Below are 16495 nucleotides of genomic sequence, written 5' to 3' on the forward strand. Positions count from 1 at the left end.
TCCTACTACCCGGGCCTGAGCAAGGCCAGTGTCACCCTGCCACAGTGACGCCGCACCGCTTCCATCGCCGACGAAACCACGGAGCGCGCCCGCGGCGGATAAAATTTGGGCGCGGGCGGGAAGGAGACACGCGCGGACGACGAGAGAGAGACCCCCACAGACCGGTCCAAACCCCACCACCCACGCCCCTCCCCCAAAACTCCGCGCCGCCGCCGCCGCCGCCGCCGGTCGCCATGGAGAGGAAGCAGGCCGACTACAGCAACCTGGTAAGCACCCCCGCCGCCCCCATCCGATTCGATTCGCCCCCGTTCGGGGCCAGTGGACCTGACTGATTTGGCGAGCGGCGGCCGTGCGCGTGCAGGACGAGAGGTACACGATCCAGGGGGAGAGGTACCAGGGCCAGCAGTACAGCCACATCTACTACACCCGCCTCCACCACATGCGCACCCTCCTCCACGCCCTCGTCCCCTCCCGGAAGCCGCACCTCCCCGGTACGGAAACCCTCCCCCCTCCCTCCCCATCGATGCTTAGGAGAGTTGAGCATGACTTGTCTGAAGGTAGTCATGGATAGAAATTGTATCCAGAGTATTGCCTGATTTCGGTGTCTGCTGTGAATTTGTGATACAGTATGTCTGGCTTGTTGAGTTAGGGTTTCTCTGCTGAAATGTTGCTCTCTAATCCATGTGCAGTTGGATTTGGCAAGTGCAGTTGTCACTTGTGAATGTCGAATTTTAGGCCCTTTCAGCTCCGTTTAGGTTAAGCAGCTCCGGACATTGATTGGCCGATTACGGTCTCCTGGGTGTGTTCAGGCTCATGTCAAATTTAGTTCGTCTGCTTTCATAAAGTTCCGGAACTGGTAGCTATCAAATGCTTTGGTTGGTGTGGAATTGAAGTTGAATTGAAATCATTTCACTTGGCTGTTGTGCTCTGTGTCTGTGGCATAGGATCTTTTCAATGGAGTTAATATCGCTAAGAACACCATCATTTCGTAATTAAACTCTATATTTACAATCTTAATAAAGCCGCCTCCTTGTTAGCAAGATTGGAAATTTGGATCCAGGTTCTGGGGGTTTACCGATTTGAATCCTCAACAGGAGTTTTGGTGTTCTGTAGTTACGTTTTCTTCATGCTAGTGGATCACACATGTGCTCTGCTTTGTGAATTAAGATATGATTAAAGTCACATCTTTTCCCTATCTTGCAGTCACTACGGTGCTCGGACTCGAAGAGGGAAAAGATTGTGTGCTTGTTGGGACTTTATACAAGCACATGAAACTGAAGCCTTCTATTCTCGATGAATACTCAAAGGAGGTAATGTAACATTATGATAGTGCTTTCATGTGTTCATATATGATGCCTGTCTGAAAAAAACTGATGTGCTTCTGCATGAACTTTCTGTGCTGCAGAGGTCGGCAATCCCTCTTGTTAAGCCACACAATTTCATGCACTCTGACGATAATCTTATTCTGGAAGATGAAAGTGGAAGAGTTGCACTTGCAGGAGCCATACCTCCAGCAGCCTATGTGACTGGTAAGTTTGACTGTCACTTAAAAGACTCGGCACTGTACAATTTGTTTTGTACTTTTAACCAGCATGTCATGTTTCTTTGGAATAACACTTGATCATCTACAGGAGTTGTAGTAGCTCTTCACGGGAAGGAAACAAGTGCTGGCAACTTTCTTGTTGAAGATGTCATGGAGGCTGGTCTTCCTCCTCAAACTGTGTTGCCTAGCATAAGTAATATTCTCCGGATCCTGTGACTCATTCCTGAATATTGTTCCATGTTGCTACAAATTTCTAGTCATGTTAAAATTGCTGTGGAATCACATTCATTTCTTTTACAGATGAGGACAAGTATGTTGTTTTTGTGTCGGGATTAAGTGTTGGGAGCAGCACATTCAATCCTCTGCAGTTCCAACTTCTTATTGACCATATCACTGGGCATTTGGGTGATGAGAATGTATGTCATTTGTCATTATCAAGTATAAGAGTTTTTATACTCGAGTGAGACACTAATTCTGATGATCTTTCTTGAAATTAATTAGGAGCAAGCCATAGCATCAAAGATAGTTCGTGTTGTGGTTGCTGGAAATTCAGTACATATTGCACCAAAGTTCTTGAATGGCCAGGTAACGGCATTTCATTTCACATGTTTTGTGACTACTTTGTGAAATTGCTTACTAGTATGTATCATATCTTTCAGACAGTAGCTGCAAAAGATCAACCAAGGATAGCTGAGCCAATCAAAGAACTGGATATAATGCTGACTCAGGTTCAACTGTTTTACCCTTTCCCTTCAAATTTTGCCAGTGTGACTGCTCCGGTCTCTGTTGTAGATCTTGATGTAATCCCATTTCCTCTGCAGCTGGTGGCATCATTACCTGTAGATATAATGCCAGGGTGTAATGATCCAGCGAATTTTGCTTTGCCTCAGCAGGTGGGTTCTTGATGCTGATGAATAGCTATTGAATTGTGTATCAGAACCAATCAATGGGAGTAGTTTCTTTTGTGCATGCATGACTAACTCATTTCTTAATTTATTTATTGTAGCCTTTGCATAGATGCCTTTTCTCTGGAGCATCCACCTACAATACATTTTCATCATGTCCGAATCCACATCAATTCGATCTTGACAATGTCAAGTGAGTGGCACTGCTTCTTTAACTTTCTTTAAATGAAAGCAACTTGGAGATTTTTATGCAATAAATTCTGTATGCAGGTTTATTGGAACATCTGGGCAGAACATAGATGACCTCTACAGGTACTCGGATGCCAAAGATCGGCTGGAATTCATGGAAAGGACATTGAAATGGCGCCATCTTGCTCCGACTGCACCGAACAGCCTAGGTAACTCACTAGGCATTTCAAACTTCAGTGCCTTGGTGGTAATGATGATATTGTTGGGTAAAATGACCCAGCGCCGTTAATCGTTATCATTCATTTATTTTAGTTGATTTTCATGATTGGTAGTTATGTTATCTAAAGCTAGATGATCCTTACATACTTATCTGTCTTGTCCAGGATGTTATCCATACACAGACAAGGACCCTTTCCTCATCGAAACTTGCCCCCATGTTTACTTTGTCGGGAATCAAGACAGATACGAGACTCGATTGTTGAAAGGTACTACTTCAAGTGAAATCCATATGTTGTTTCAGCACCCAACTTAACACCCTTGTTATCCAGGAACGGAAAAGCAGCAGGTCAGGCTAATCAGCATTCCAAGATTTTGTGAGAGTGGAATCGCTGTCATGGTATGTACCGGTAGCTCTGCATCTGCCACGTTTACAATCTATTAATGGTTTGCTCTGTTACTTTTAAACAATAATAATAACTGCATGAAGTAGAACAAAAGGCTAGCTATGAGACCATAAGCTCCATTCCTCTGTTCTGTTTTTTTAATATAAAATGTGTGATTGTAGTTTGCTGACAAGCATATCCGTATGTATGTTAATGCAGCTCAACTTGAGGAACTTGGAATGCAGCACCTTGAGCTTCTCAACAAGCTTCGACGCCTGACTCTGCTCCATGCATGGAGTGCACACAAGAAGGTTCTGTTGTAGCGCTACTATGCAGATCCAAATCTTGAATTTTAAGGTTTCACGAGGGAACAAGCTATTGTGTTACCCGTAGAGGCTCATGTAAGGGCTACCTGTATCTGTAGCTTAGCAGCTCATTGTTAGATGTGATGACCTAGGTTTGGTAGCCCTGTGCTTGGTTGTAGCTAAGAAACAAATAGAAGAAGCTCATGCTTCTATTCCCAGTTTTCTTGTGTAGTATGCCTGTCTGGAAGCACACCGGCAGGTATGGCCAGGAGTGCATATTCACATTCTCGTTGGTGCAAATGGTCACCTGTTTTATCCATACATGTACTACCTTGAGAAACAGGAGCACTCCTTAGGTCGGAATTCTCATCAAGAAATAGAACTATTTGTTCCCGCAAAAAAAGAAAGAGAAACAAAACTACTCCCTCCGTTCCTAAATATTTGTCTTTCTAGACATTTCAAATGACTACTACATACGGATGTATGTAGACATATTTTAAAGTGTAGATTCACTCACTTTGCTCCGTATGTAGTTACTTGTTGAAATGCAAAGACAAGTATTTAGGAATGGAGGGAGTATTTTTCTCTTCGAGAGCCCCTCCTGATCCTGAAACCCCAAAACCTGTGGTCGCAGCTCGTCATCGCACGCAGCAAAGTGCCAAAACCAGAGCAGGAGCTGGGCCGACTAGACTACTGAACCAATCCGCGCGCCCTCGCCCTGCTCCCCCCTCTGTCGCCATGGCCGCCGCACTCTCCTCCCCCCACCTCGCCGCGACCCTGCCGTCTCTCCGGCCCCCTGCCCGCCGGCCTTCGCGCGCGGCCTCTCTACTCCCGCCCCGGGGCGCCCGCATCGCCCTCCGTCGCTCCTCCAGGTGCGTGCCGGCCGTATGATGCCCTCCCTCCTCACCCCCTTCCTTACCCTAGCGTTCCTTCTAACAACGGGCATTGGCCGGAGGCAGGGGAGGTACCATCAGTAGTTACGCTCTACTCCGCCGCTTTCTTTCTTGATTGATGTATTTGGAGTTGCGGCGGCCGTGCGGGCACCCCATTTTGCCAATACCGGCGCAGGGGAAGAAAGGGGGTGGATTTCTGGGATCTGTAGGTTTTCGTAGTGTTGCAGAAACCAACTGGAAGAATTGACAACATAGGCTCCCCCTTCTTGCCAAACAATTAGCTGCGCCAGTCTTGGAAATACGTAGCATATCACAGTGATTTATCCCGTGCTTCATGATGCATCGGGGTTAACTCAGTCTTAGGAATACCTAACATGCTACTACAGTAGTATTTAAATTTATACACTGATTTTGGTAAAGGAGAAAAGATCATAGAATGCCTGGAGGAAGGAAACACAGTAGGATTGGTTTTAGGAATTAGTACAAGTGCAATCCCCATGCACTGGAACCGGCTTCTGCTGAACAACATACCCAGTTCATGCTGCAGCACGGCTCAGGAGGCATGGGCCCTTTTTACAGGAAGGTTGACGCGATGTTTCTAGACCACGGTGGAGGGCGCAGCACGTTACTGTTCGTCTCAAAACCGGAGGGGTTGCTCCCAATCGTTATATTTAGAAGACCAACGGATAGGATTGACACTTAGTTCAGTTCAAAATTAATACACCACATACTAGTATAGATAAGTTTTGTTATTTGGCTTATCTGATGCACCTATGTGGATCGAATCTGTCATCTGTGGCTTTGCAAAATTGGGATAACTGCTAACAGCAAAAGAATCACCTACATGTTAGAAATTTCAGTTGTCCATTTTGTGCGCAACCTCATGCCACTTGAAAATATTTGAGTCGTCACCTATCTGTTTATCACTCTCACTGATTTGCGCTGCAGGCATCCTTACCCTTCGTCAAGAAATTCTGGATGGTTTGAGAATGCGGCAAGGAAGAAAGCTCTGTTTGCATCAGAGACAGATTCCCCTAGCACCGAGGTTTCAAAACAGAGCAGCACCGGCGACGCCAACTCTTCTCCACATGGCCCGCCAGTCCTGACCATTTTGGCCGGTATCGCTGTGTTCTTCCTGCTCTTGTGGGTCATCGGATCGATCTTCACCTGGATCGTCGGTCTCGTCTTCGGGGCTGCGAAATCTTAGGTGTTTATCAATGTTAGGATAGTTCTGCACCTTTTCAGTTGTATATACACTTGTCCCCGGCTGCTGTTTGATGATAGCCCTGGATCATTGCATCCTCTGCTGTCATTTCCATCCGAGATTCTTGAATAATTGTATTACATATTCCTAGCCAAAAGTCACGGATTACCACACTGTTATTTCTAGCCATATCTTGGCTCATGACAGCAAGTGTTGTTATTTTGGAGAAAGACAGTGCCTGTGTTCGTTCCATTTCTTCTTTGCTGCTGCGTGCGTGCATGCGTGCCTATTGTTGCTGCCAGATTATTGCAAGCACATAAACTTTCCCTTTTTCTTATTGATGAGGTGCAATCGAACGTGATCTGAATTTAGTTTTTCTTTTTACCCTGAACTTAGTTACTGCAATGGCATGACTAGATGCAGGCTGTCATGGGCCCTATCTCCGTGCCTGTTGGTGTTTGGATTGTCACCAAAGTCCATCCTACGAATTCTCGACCGCTTGCTTTTTGATATACCTATGGCAATGCTCTTTTGACGACCCCAGTTCATTTTTTGGAGCTGATGTTGGCCTCTTCATGGCAAGCGAAAGCTCAACAAAAATCTTGGCTAATCTCAGAATATTTTTTTTGGTAGGGGTAAAGTTGGGCACGAACCAAACACACCCGGTACCTGTGACGTCTGTGTACCAGATCAGAGGCCACACTCGATCATTGTGTTGGCATGCCTCCTCGGCCGTGTTTATCACCCACAACGATATGTACTTGGAACAGAGTTACTCGCCTGCAGTGCACGACGGAGCAAGTATGTACCACTACGTACTCCACTCCACGGCTCACGGGCGCCGTGCTGTCAGTGCTGCTGTCATTTATTATGCCGGCCGGTCAGCAGATCTAGCCTAACGGCCTGAATCCCGTGGGCGACGACGAGCGATGATGATGGAGATTCCCTTCCGTTCCGCCCGCCGGTGTCACGGGACAAGTAAACGGTGGTCATCACCCGCAAAAAAAAAAAAGCCCAGCACAGCGACCACACGATCGGCAGAAAGAAAAGCGCTCACCCCAGGAGGCCGTCCAGCGATGCACTCTGCTCACAGGTGCCGACCACGACCGCACCAGCGTGCGTCGCGGCCAAGTGGGATCCCACCTACCCGCGCTCCGCAACGGCTATATTCCTCCTCGCCTTCCCCGCGCTTAAATCCCGCGCCCCCTTCTTCCTCCTCATCCCCTCCCGATCTCCCGCACCACTCCCATCCACCAATCAATCCTGAATTCCTGTCCCGGTGGACTTCCTGCTCCCCAACGGCTACTGTGCCATTCACCGCACCTCCTCCCCCTCCGGCCAATCCAACCCAATCCAATGGCGACGACGCCGGCGCGGCCATCACAGAGCGAGGCCGGCGAGGCGGTGTCGGTGCAGCACGTGGCCAAGGCCTCCTCGGACGAGCTGCTCCGCAAGTTCGCCGACCCGGACGACGGCGACTCCTCCAACCAGCGGTCAACCCCGCCCCGCCGCAGCCTCGCGCTGCGCCGCAAGCGCTCGTCCCGCCGCGTCGCGTCGGGGCTCTCCGCCAGAGACTCCAGCGCGTCCGGGGCGGACCTGGAGCTGGCGGCGCCCAAGCGGCGGCGCAGCATCGGCGGGTCCACGGACTGGAGGGTCGGGCTGCTGCTGCCCACCACCACCACGGCCTCCTCCTCCTCCGCCGCCGCGCGCAAGGGCAACGGCGGCCACGCGCGTGCGAAGCGGGGCGCGCGGCTCGACGAGGCCGGCGTCGCGCACTTCCTCGCCGCGCTGGAGCGGGTAAGCTGGCCGTTTCTCTGTCACGTCATTTCTGAACCTCAATTTCGATCGCCTCGGCTAACACTGCATCATTGGTTGGTTGTGCGCGCGTGGTCAGACGTGGAAGAAGACGGTGGCGGGCGCGTCGAGGATGTTCGTGGAGCGGCACCGGAGCAGCCACGTGCAGCTCATCAGCGACATGGTCTAGCAGATGAGATCACCGTGCCCACTGCCCGCCCGGCGGCCGTCTGCTCGGGGTTGATAGCTACTCCAGTTTCTGCGAATTACTAACTGAATTCGTTTCTGAACTTAGCGGAATAAAAATGGCAGAGAAGGATTAACGAGGCGAATCGAACCAGCTACGTTTCTCCGGGCGGTTCAGCGTATTTCTTTGCCGTTGCAAGTGTGTTTGCTTATGCTCATTCCTTCATCGCCACCACATTGTAAATTCAAGTTTGCAAATTCTGTACCATTGCTATACTATATGCCAATTGGATTTTTCATCTTCCACTGCACTTGTACTGCACTACTACTGTTTACTTCCAGCTTGTGCAAATTTTCTGTATAATTTTTTTTTGAAGGGTATTTTCTGTATAATTGGAGTGACGGCTAGAGGAGACCGAGAGAAAGAGAGGGTCCGCACCCAGTACAGTAGTACCACAGGTTTTTTTTTGTTTCAAGTACCACAGGTGGAGGGGTCCGGGTGGCAGTGCTATTGACAAATTTGTTTTTGGGGAAATTGCTTTTTTAGACAATTTTGGGGAAACTGCTGTTGCCAATGTGAACCTCATGCCGATAAGGCCTTGGGCTTTGTGTGTTGGGCTGTCCTGGATGGGCCTGGAGGATCCCCCTCCCACTCAAAGTACTTGCTTCTTCTTCACCTCAAAGAGAAGAAAAAAAGTAGTCTTTGGTCTACTTACTCATCGTGCTCCCCCAGGAAAACATGGTTTTTAGCTGCACAATCGCAGTACGTGACGTGCTCTCTGGCTTTTACCAAGTTTTCTGTCCAAGAGAACTTGCGCATGAATGATGCTTCGTTCGTATCCTCTCTGACGACGAATACCCACCTTTTGCGCCGCTAGAATGGCGTAAATGAGCTTGCGAACTCTCTGAAGGTGTACAGGCAGAGCAGAAAGAAGCAAGCTCTCACATTCAGATCATACTAGCCGCGAACACACGCGGACGCGGGGATATGCATGCGTGCAGGCAAGCAGCACACACGGTGTTGTTTGATTTGGTTGCTTGGCCGCTCCAAACTGTGCACCAGACCAGAGAGACATAGGTCTCCAGCTCTTTCCATGCGGTCTCAGCGCGTGAAATTTCCAGCCTGCTTTCTTGTTACTACTTTGGTACAACAACGAACCTGCTTTCTTATCCCTAGTACTCCTTTACATGGCAGCACGTATCGTTAGGTTCCAGGGCCTGAATAAACAAGGCCAGTTCCGAAAGGCAAGCAGGATAAGTGATGAGTCGGTCCCATGAATTTTGACGCTGGTAGGCATCATATACTCGCACCCAGCACAGCAAGGCAAACCCCCCGCGCTAAGAAAACGTGACCTCAAGTCAAACACTGACATTATTATTCCGTGCACCGGCGAGCTCCTCCTTTTCCTAACAACAAAGTGTCTGGGTGCGGTGCTCTGCACTGAATCTCATCATCAACCAACCAGTGGGCAGGCTGGTTCGGGCGGACGGCGCTCCTTTGCACTCCCAGTAGTCTGAATCACCTGCAGAAAGAAGCAAGGTAAGGATAACAGAGCTGCCTTTCCTCTGTCTGAATCTGAAAAGGAGAAGAGAGGCTGGAACGCTGCAAAGCATCGCCGCAAATCTTCAGGTAGAAGAGTAGAATAGGTTCCCCTACCTGTCCACGGTGAGCCGACGAGTAAAGAGCCGCGGGCATCGTGGCATGTGGAGAACGGACGGATGCGGAAATCGACCGCCTTTTCCGTGGCCTTTTCATGCCGTGCCGGGCAGAGCTCATCTTTGCCACCCGGAACGGATACAGTGGTTGGTGGAGCGAGCCTTTCCGCGCGCCGTCTCCCCTATTCTCTTTCGGAGAAAGGACCCGATCGCTTTGCGATTGCTGAGGGAAAAAGGTCCAGTCGAGCAAAGCAGAATAATCTTGATGCAACTGCAACTGGGGGCTTTGTTTACTAGCCCGCGAGTACGTCCCGGTGGTAGGATTTGATTATCTGGCCAGGATCGTGTGGAATTGCAACTCTGAAGCTGGCCCGTTTCATTGTCACTCGTGACAGCGTAATACTAATGTGTGTACAAAGACGTCGTATTCAGCAGCATTGGAAGCAACTTCAATGGGGCGACTTATTTCGTCTGTCGCCGTTCGTTTGGGACATGGACAGAAAAGTCGACCCAACGCGTCGATCCAAACAGACGCGCGTCCGCTTTCGTCTGCCTGGCGACCAATTCATGGACCGACCGATGGTTGTCACTCGTGACAGCGTAATGATGTGTGTACAAAGACGTCGTATTCAGCAGCATTGACATCTCGAGCCCGAGCGACATACCTAATGTGCAGTCTGGCCTAAGAGCATCTCCACTCGTTCGACCCTCCAGCGTATAGGCCGATGCTCTTTCGGGCGCTCGCTCGATGATTTTTAGGCTCTGGGGGCGATCTATGTCTCAACCACGCCCCTAGATGCCGTCTGTAAGGCGTCGTAAATTCAAATTTGGTCCATTCCCATTCTAAAAAACGTCACAAATCCGGCGATCGGCGTCACAGTTCGACGATCAAATAAAAAGTTCGGCGTGCAAAAAGGAAGGACGAGTAGGCAATGCATCAAACGACGGTGTCGGCCTCCGGCGTCGGAGGAGTCGGCGTCGGCGCGACTTCTATGCTGTCGGGCGTCGTGGAGGCATCATCGCTCGGGCTTGGCGGCGGCGTTGGCGTCGGCGTGGGAGTTGGCGGCGTTGTCGACGGCATCTGGTTCAGGATGAGGTCGCGCTCTGCCAGGTACCACGCCTTGAGCTGCTCGTCGTCGCTCTGGAGCATGTCCGCCCCGCCCATCAGAAAAGCCAAGTCAGTGTTCCTCTTCTTTGCGGCGACGTTAGTCCGGAGCAGGTCGAGCTTGACGGCGTTGTTCGTCATCAACGCCGACCACCGCGCCTCGGTTTTCTCTTTCCGCAGGGCGCCCCAGGTCTAAGCGCCCCAGGTCTAAGGAACGGCCAGGCCTGGTGGGCCACGCCGCCACCTAGCGAGGCGGCCTCTGTGGCCGCTGTCGGGCGCGGGCCGACCAGTTGTGATGCTCGCGGGCCCCGCCTGTGGGCCAGGCCGCCACTGCAGGAGACGGCGACACTGCTGCTGCACGCGCGACAACGGCGCAGACAGCGCTGATTCCCGTGCGGCGCTGATTCTGGTGGCGCAGATTTTCATGGGCGCTGCTTTTCCCAGCTCCTTGTTTTGCCTGCCACAAGTTTCGATGATCGGATTTCCGCCTAAACTTTGTAGTACTGATTGCTACGTAAACGACACTGATTAAAGCTGTGCGTGATTCTTGCTTCCGTCTATTTCTCCAGCCGAAGCGACAGCACTCAGGCGTTGTTGTTGCTGCGTATGATGAGACACCGCGATGCTGCAATCCGATGCCGTGGTAGGTGAGTTCTGGCTTGTTCTGCCGACAATACAGTGGTCCTCTTCTTTTTAAACGCACATCCGCGACTCCGTGCGCATACACTCTCTCTCGCATATCTCTGGTTGCCTCCTCTACCTCTTAGCTCTCTCTGAGCGCATACATAGACAGAAAGGAAAACTAGGTAGCCACTTTTACTCGTGATTTTGGTCGATTTGGAGTTTGATTTCGAAGATGATGAAGTTGAAGAAAAGTTAGATTAAGGTAAGATCTATCCATTTTTGTTGGTTTCGTTCACATGCATGATGTTTTTGTTCTGTTTGATTAATTCTTAAGTGTGTATTCTCTGTTGTTTTAAGCATAATTTTAGCACTTGAAGGAGTCATTTGGAGTCATTTAGAGCTTGAGGAGTAGGATTTGCGTTGCGAAAGTGAAGTACGAAGTTGAAGATCAAGGTATGAGCTTTGCAATACATTTATTTATTTGTGCATGCAGGGTGGTAATTAGTTAGTCTTTTAGCTCGTCATTAGCTATGCGATGTTAGTGCGTAGAGGTTAGAAATAATTTCAGACGACAGATACAACATTTACAATATTTTTTATTGCATGCGGTATGTTATTTCATGTGGTATGTTATTTTATGCCGTATGTTTATTAATAAGTCTATAGTTATGTCGCAATAATCTAAATTTTATATGTTAAGATTAGGTGCTAATGTACTTAATGATGTATGTAATTAGGTAAAATAATTCATCTTAGTAACAAACAAGGAGGAGAAGACCTGATTGAAGAAATTGTGTTTCCATTTTGTTAGCAGGAAGAAAAATCCGTGTGTAATATTGATGTTAATGTGATAACAGGTTGACTCCGTTCATATAGTACTGGCGATGGATATTTATTGGAACTATTTTGACGCTTAATTGCATTCGCAAGCACATCCATATTGGAGCTAAGGTAAAAAAATGACACTGTAATTTTGTTAATATTTTTTTATTGATGTACTATTGTGAATAATGTGCATGTTGCTGTAAATATTATTATTTGTAGATAAATGATTGTTATCGTATGATGTGAAAAAAATTATATAAAGCCGAAAGAAACTAAATGTTTTACTCATATGATATTAAAATGTTATTATCATACTATTATGTTTACTGGTTGTTCGGATAGCGAGTAATTACCATGGGTTTTGTCATAACCTGTTGTAAGAAAAATAGTTTTTACTAATAGTCGTTAGAGAAAAAAGAGAGTTTTAGTTAATGACCCTCGTAGACGAGTTTTATTTGAACTATTTGGACTCTTAATTGCATTCACAAGCACATCCATATTGGAGCTAAGGTATAAAATGACGCCGTAATTTTGTTAATATTTTTTATATTGATGTACTGTCATGCCGCTGCAAATATTATTATTTGTAAATAAATGAATTTTATCGTATGATATGAAAAACATTATATCATGCCGGAAGAAATTAGATATTTTACTCATATGATATTTAAATGTTATTATCGTAATATTATGTTTAGTGGTTGTTTGGATAGCGAGTACTTACCCTCAGTTTTGTCATAACCTGTTGTAAGGAAATTATGTAGAAAACCATATTTTACTAATAGTCGTTTTTCCAGAAGCTAAGTTTTTGCATGTTACGAGAACTATTTTAGGATATTTTTGGGGTAGTTAGAGAAAAGCAAACAGAGTTTTAGTTTGTTACGCTCGTAGACAAGTTTGAGAAAAATAGATCTTTAAATACCCGTTAACCAAACAACCCCTTAAAGTCTAAGCAAATGATTCTAAAAACAAACCGAATATTTATAACAAAAATACGGTTATTATTTTAGTCATAAGATATGTAAATGTTGTCATCGTTACTAAATGTTCAGTTACTAATTATTTGAAATGTAAACATGTATGTTGGTTAGGTACTATGGAAAATTTAGTAGTGTACTATGGGAACGTCTTACGCGACGGTCCATGCGGGATGGATGTGTCCTTCTGCGAGTCGACTACAGTAGTGGTGAGAGACATGGTCAACGTGGGTTACGCAGCTGTTAGAAGGTGCATCCGAGCGGTGTTTGACCCAGTGATGCAGGAAAAAAATGACAATGGAGGCCTTCGTCGTTGACGGAGGAAATGATGGGACAGTTGCCCGTTGGGGTTTGCGGCCTGTCACAGGTGATCGGTCGTGGGGGTCGTACATGAGGTTTGCAAGCAATCCCAATAACTCAATGTATGGTCAGCCGATGGTGTATGTGGAGTTCATTTCAGTCACTGATGTTGCCGGATGCAGTAGCAGGGGTGGTGAGGTCGAGTTGGCCATCACATCAGCCCCTAGCATCGGCCCATCGGAACCGACGGGCGGCCAGCCTGTGTATGACACAGGATATTGGTCGGCGGCCGTTGACATGAGCGAACACGTGGAGGGATTGCCGGAGGCGCTAGATGATGATGATCATTCTTCTGCGTCTTCGGAGTCAAGCGGAGAAGAAGATGTTCCTCCTCAGAGGGCGGTCGCGGCGGCACTGCAACCTGGGTTTTTACAGGATATGAGCATCACCAACGAATTTCACTCTGCTTCTGGCCTAGGAGCGGGAAGCCTGGAGGTTGGGCAAGTTTTCCCAGATAAGAAGTCTGCTTACCAGGCAATGGGTAGCTATGCAATCGGCATCCACCGCCAGCATAGAGTGAAGCAGTCTGATAAAAAAGAGTTGAAGGTCATATGCATCCACACCGCGAAAGGTTGCCGCGGAAGAGTTCTCGCTAGACTGAAGCCTGGGGTATGTCAGTCATGGCATATCACAAAAATAGTGGAGCATACCTGTGAGCAAACTGGGACTCTTTCAGATCACTGCAATGTGACAGCAAAATTTGTGGCACAGACGATGGAAACAATTGTGCAGGGAAGTCTCAACATTAGTGTTAGGGCTCTGCAAAAAGATGCAGAGGATCTAATTGGATTCCCTGTTAGCTACAGCAAGGCTAGGCGTGCGAAGGAAAATATATTCAAGAACTTGTATGGTACCTATGAGGAGGCATATTCTTATGCCCCTAGAATGCTTCATCAAATAGCAAGTGCTAATAGGGGGACTCAAGTTTGGCGGAGAGAACGTCCAAACCCAATGAACCCGGGTGAGCTAATCCTGGACCGCTTATTCTGGGCATTCGCCCAGACTATACAAGCCTTCAGGCACTGTCGCCCGGTATTATCTGTTGATGGTACCTTTCTCACTGGAAAGTACAAGGGCACACTATTGGTGGCGATTGCAGCGGATGCAAATAATCAGCTTCTTCCTATTGCATATGCATTGGTCGAGAGCGAGAACAAAGATAGCTGGTTGTGGTTCCTGAGCTGCGTGAAGATTGGTGTCGTGAAAGAGCGTAAAGGTGTTTGCATCATTTCTGATCGCAACACTGGATTATTAAGCGCTCTTGAAATAATTAAGGCGTCGGAAGAAGAGTGGGGCTGGCCCGATCTAGAGGGAAGGTGGTGCATGAGGCATTTGGCAGCAAACTTTTACTCCAAATTCAAAAACAAGGATTGGTTCAAGTTATTCAAGAGGATGTGCATGCAAAAAACTGAAGCCAAAATGAATGCGATATGGGCAGGTATCAATGGTGAGATCGACCGCGCGGCCTTGCCGCAGAGAGAAGACCGGAGGGGTCGTAGGACGGCCATAAATTTGAGCCAGTGGATCACCGAGAATTGCCCTCATTTGGAGAAGTGGGCGCAGGCTCACGACACCGGGGCTCGGTATGGAATAATGACCAGCAACATGTCAGAGGTGTACAATGGTGTTCTTAAAGGGGTGCGAGCACTGCCTATCACAGCCCTAATTGAAGAAACTTGGAACCGGACCCTGTCATACTTTGCAGACAGGGTCACCGTCGCCAAAGCACAAGTTGAATTGAACAAGCCATGGTCCGAGAAGATGCAAAGACATCTGGACGAGAAAGCAAAGAAGTCCCAAAGTCATGGCTGCAGGAAAGTGGACGCACTTAGGAATAAGTGGGAGGTCAATGTGCGAGCCAAGTACGTTAAGGGTCACCACAGAGGATCAAAAAAGCAAGCTGTCACCCTTGGCTCAACCTCCTGTGAGTGCACTTGTAACAAGCCCAAGCTTGAGGGCTACCCTTGCAGTCATGTGCTCCGGGCGGCTGCTGTTCAAAAAATCAGCGTCGAGCCATACATATCGCCGTACTTCAACATGTACAATCTGTACAACACTTGGAACGGTGAGTTCTGGGCTTGGGGCATTGGTATGAACTACAAAATGTTGTGGCCAGATGGGCCGAAATGGGTTCCGAACACCGACTTGATGAGAACCGCAAAGGGACGACGTCAGTCTAGGCGTCATCGCAATGACATGGACCATAGCCAGATGGGAGAACCAAGGCGATGCCGCGTTTGCAGGTGTCCTGGACATTCACGCAAAGACTGCCCGTATCGAGCCAACAACAACGCATGATGTTGATATATATGTACTCGCCATGTCTATTTATATTTCTACTCGCTATGTGTACTTATATTAAATTTAAATTGATTCTCTTTGTATTATTGTACTCCTGATGTTAACTTCAGATAATTAATGTAAATCGTATCTCTTTGTATTTTTAAGTTAATTTTGATTTGCATTTGTATTTTGTCTTCCTCGTAATTTATATTTGTATGTTTGTGTGCAGGTTATGGGTGAAGTGCCAGTGCTTTTGCAGGGGCCCCATGACGCCGGCCACCGTTGCCACCTATTTTTGAAACCAAATACTAAGCATGATTATCGGCCTTTCAGACTTCGAACCATAAAGAAAACATGGCCAATACACAATCATTTCCTTGCTCACCTTGACGCTTATGGACTACAAGGTTTTGCTAGGCTCACATCATGCGACGACCAAGTACGTTCGGACCCATCCCTTTTGACATCCCTCGTTGACCGTGGAGACCTGAAACCCACACCTTTCACTTTCGTTTTGGGGAGCTTGCACCTACACTGAAAGATGTTTCTATGATCACTGCTCTACCAATTAGAGGTGAGCCGGTAGTCTCTCCACGAGTGTCTCCATCTTGGGCATTAGATATAGCAGCCCGTCTTGGGATGGAAATGCCAGAATCACAACGTTCTGGTAACCCTCGGGGCATCCCACTCGTCTGGCTTCGTGATAACTTTCTTAATTTATCTAGCTTCGCCAATGAGGAGACGAGAAAAAGACATCTGTTTGCGTATTTGTTGTGGCTCCTCGGGAATCTATTTCCAAATTCACATGGGGACGTTGTTATCCCTGGTCTCATCTACATTGCAGAGAATATGTTAGATGAACCTTTACCCGAGCAGCCAAAATACAGCTTCGGTTCTGCCATGCTATCTCATACATACAGAGGCTTGTGTGATGCCACGCAAAAAACCTCTTTCGCACAAAAAGCTCCATTACTTTGTGTCGCCTACGAGTTTCTACAGTTGTGGTCCTGGGAATACCTCCCTGTAGGACGACCTCGTATAGTA

The 16495-nt window shown here is 47.7% G+C and overlaps 2 protein-coding genes across 3 annotated transcripts; both read left to right on the forward strand.

The window, feature by feature from the left end:
• Nucleotides 1–5871, forward strand: LOC123105753 (DNA polymerase delta small subunit). 2 transcript variants are annotated; one of them, XR_006450998.1, is made up of 15 exons: nt 1–266; nt 362–491; nt 1204–1310; nt 1406–1529; nt 1632–1736; nt 1844–1959; nt 2045–2128; nt 2203–2271; nt 2365–2436; nt 2550–2641; nt 2719–2846; nt 3021–3122; nt 3186–3253; nt 3459–4416; nt 5386–5871. XR_006450998.1 is itself a non-coding variant. In XM_044527890.1 (15 exons), exons 1-14 carry the CDS (start codon nt 234–236, stop codon nt 3516–3518), a joined length of 1290 nt encoding a protein of 429 aa, XP_044383825.1. In that variant the 5' UTR covers nt 1–233; the 3' UTR covers nt 3519–3550; nt 5386–5871. The 2 variants fall into 2 exon arrangements, 1 of the variants encoding a protein (XP_044383825.1); XM_044527890.1 differs by having other exon boundaries at nt 3459–3550.
• A 959-nt stretch (nt 5872–6830) lies between these two features.
• LOC123108270 (uncharacterized) lies at nt 6831–7927 on the forward strand. The gene is made up of 2 exons (XM_044530092.1): nt 6831–7438; nt 7536–7927. The coding sequence occupies exons 1-2, from the start codon at nt 6998–7000 to the stop codon at nt 7623–7625; spliced, it is 531 nt and encodes a 176-aa protein (XP_044386027.1). The 5' UTR covers nt 6831–6997; the 3' UTR covers nt 7626–7927.
• Nucleotides 7928–16495: the final 8568 nt, after the last annotated feature.

This window comes from Triticum aestivum, chromosome 5A (assembly GCF_018294505.1).
Source record: "Triticum aestivum cultivar Chinese Spring chromosome 5A, IWGSC CS RefSeq v2.1, whole genome shotgun sequence".
In the NCBI taxonomy this organism is placed as follows: domain Eukaryota; kingdom Viridiplantae; phylum Streptophyta; class Magnoliopsida; order Poales; family Poaceae; genus Triticum; species Triticum aestivum.

What these genes read in the sequence shown, in the direction of transcription:
- LOC123108270 (XM_044530092.1), top strand. Translation starts at nt 6,998, where the DNA reads ATGGCGACGACGCCGGCGCGGCCATCACAGAGCGAGGCCGGCGAGGCG. An exon ending in TCCTCGCCGCGCTGGAGCGG is followed by an intron (nt 7,439 to 7,535) that starts GTAAGCTGGCCG and finishes GCGCGTGGTCAG; the next exon opens with ACGTGGAAGAAGACGGTGGC.
- LOC123105753 (XM_044527890.1), top strand. Translation starts at nt 234, where the DNA reads ATGGAGAGGAAGCAGGCCGACTACAGCAACCTG. An exon ending in AGGCCGACTACAGCAACCTG is followed by an intron (nt 267 to 361) that starts GTAAGCACCCCC and finishes GTGCGCGTGCAG; the next exon opens with GACGAGAGGTACACGATCCA. An exon ending in CCGGAAGCCGCACCTCCCCG is followed by an intron (nt 492 to 1,203) that starts GTACGGAAACCC and finishes CCTATCTTGCAG; the next exon opens with TCACTACGGTGCTCGGACTC.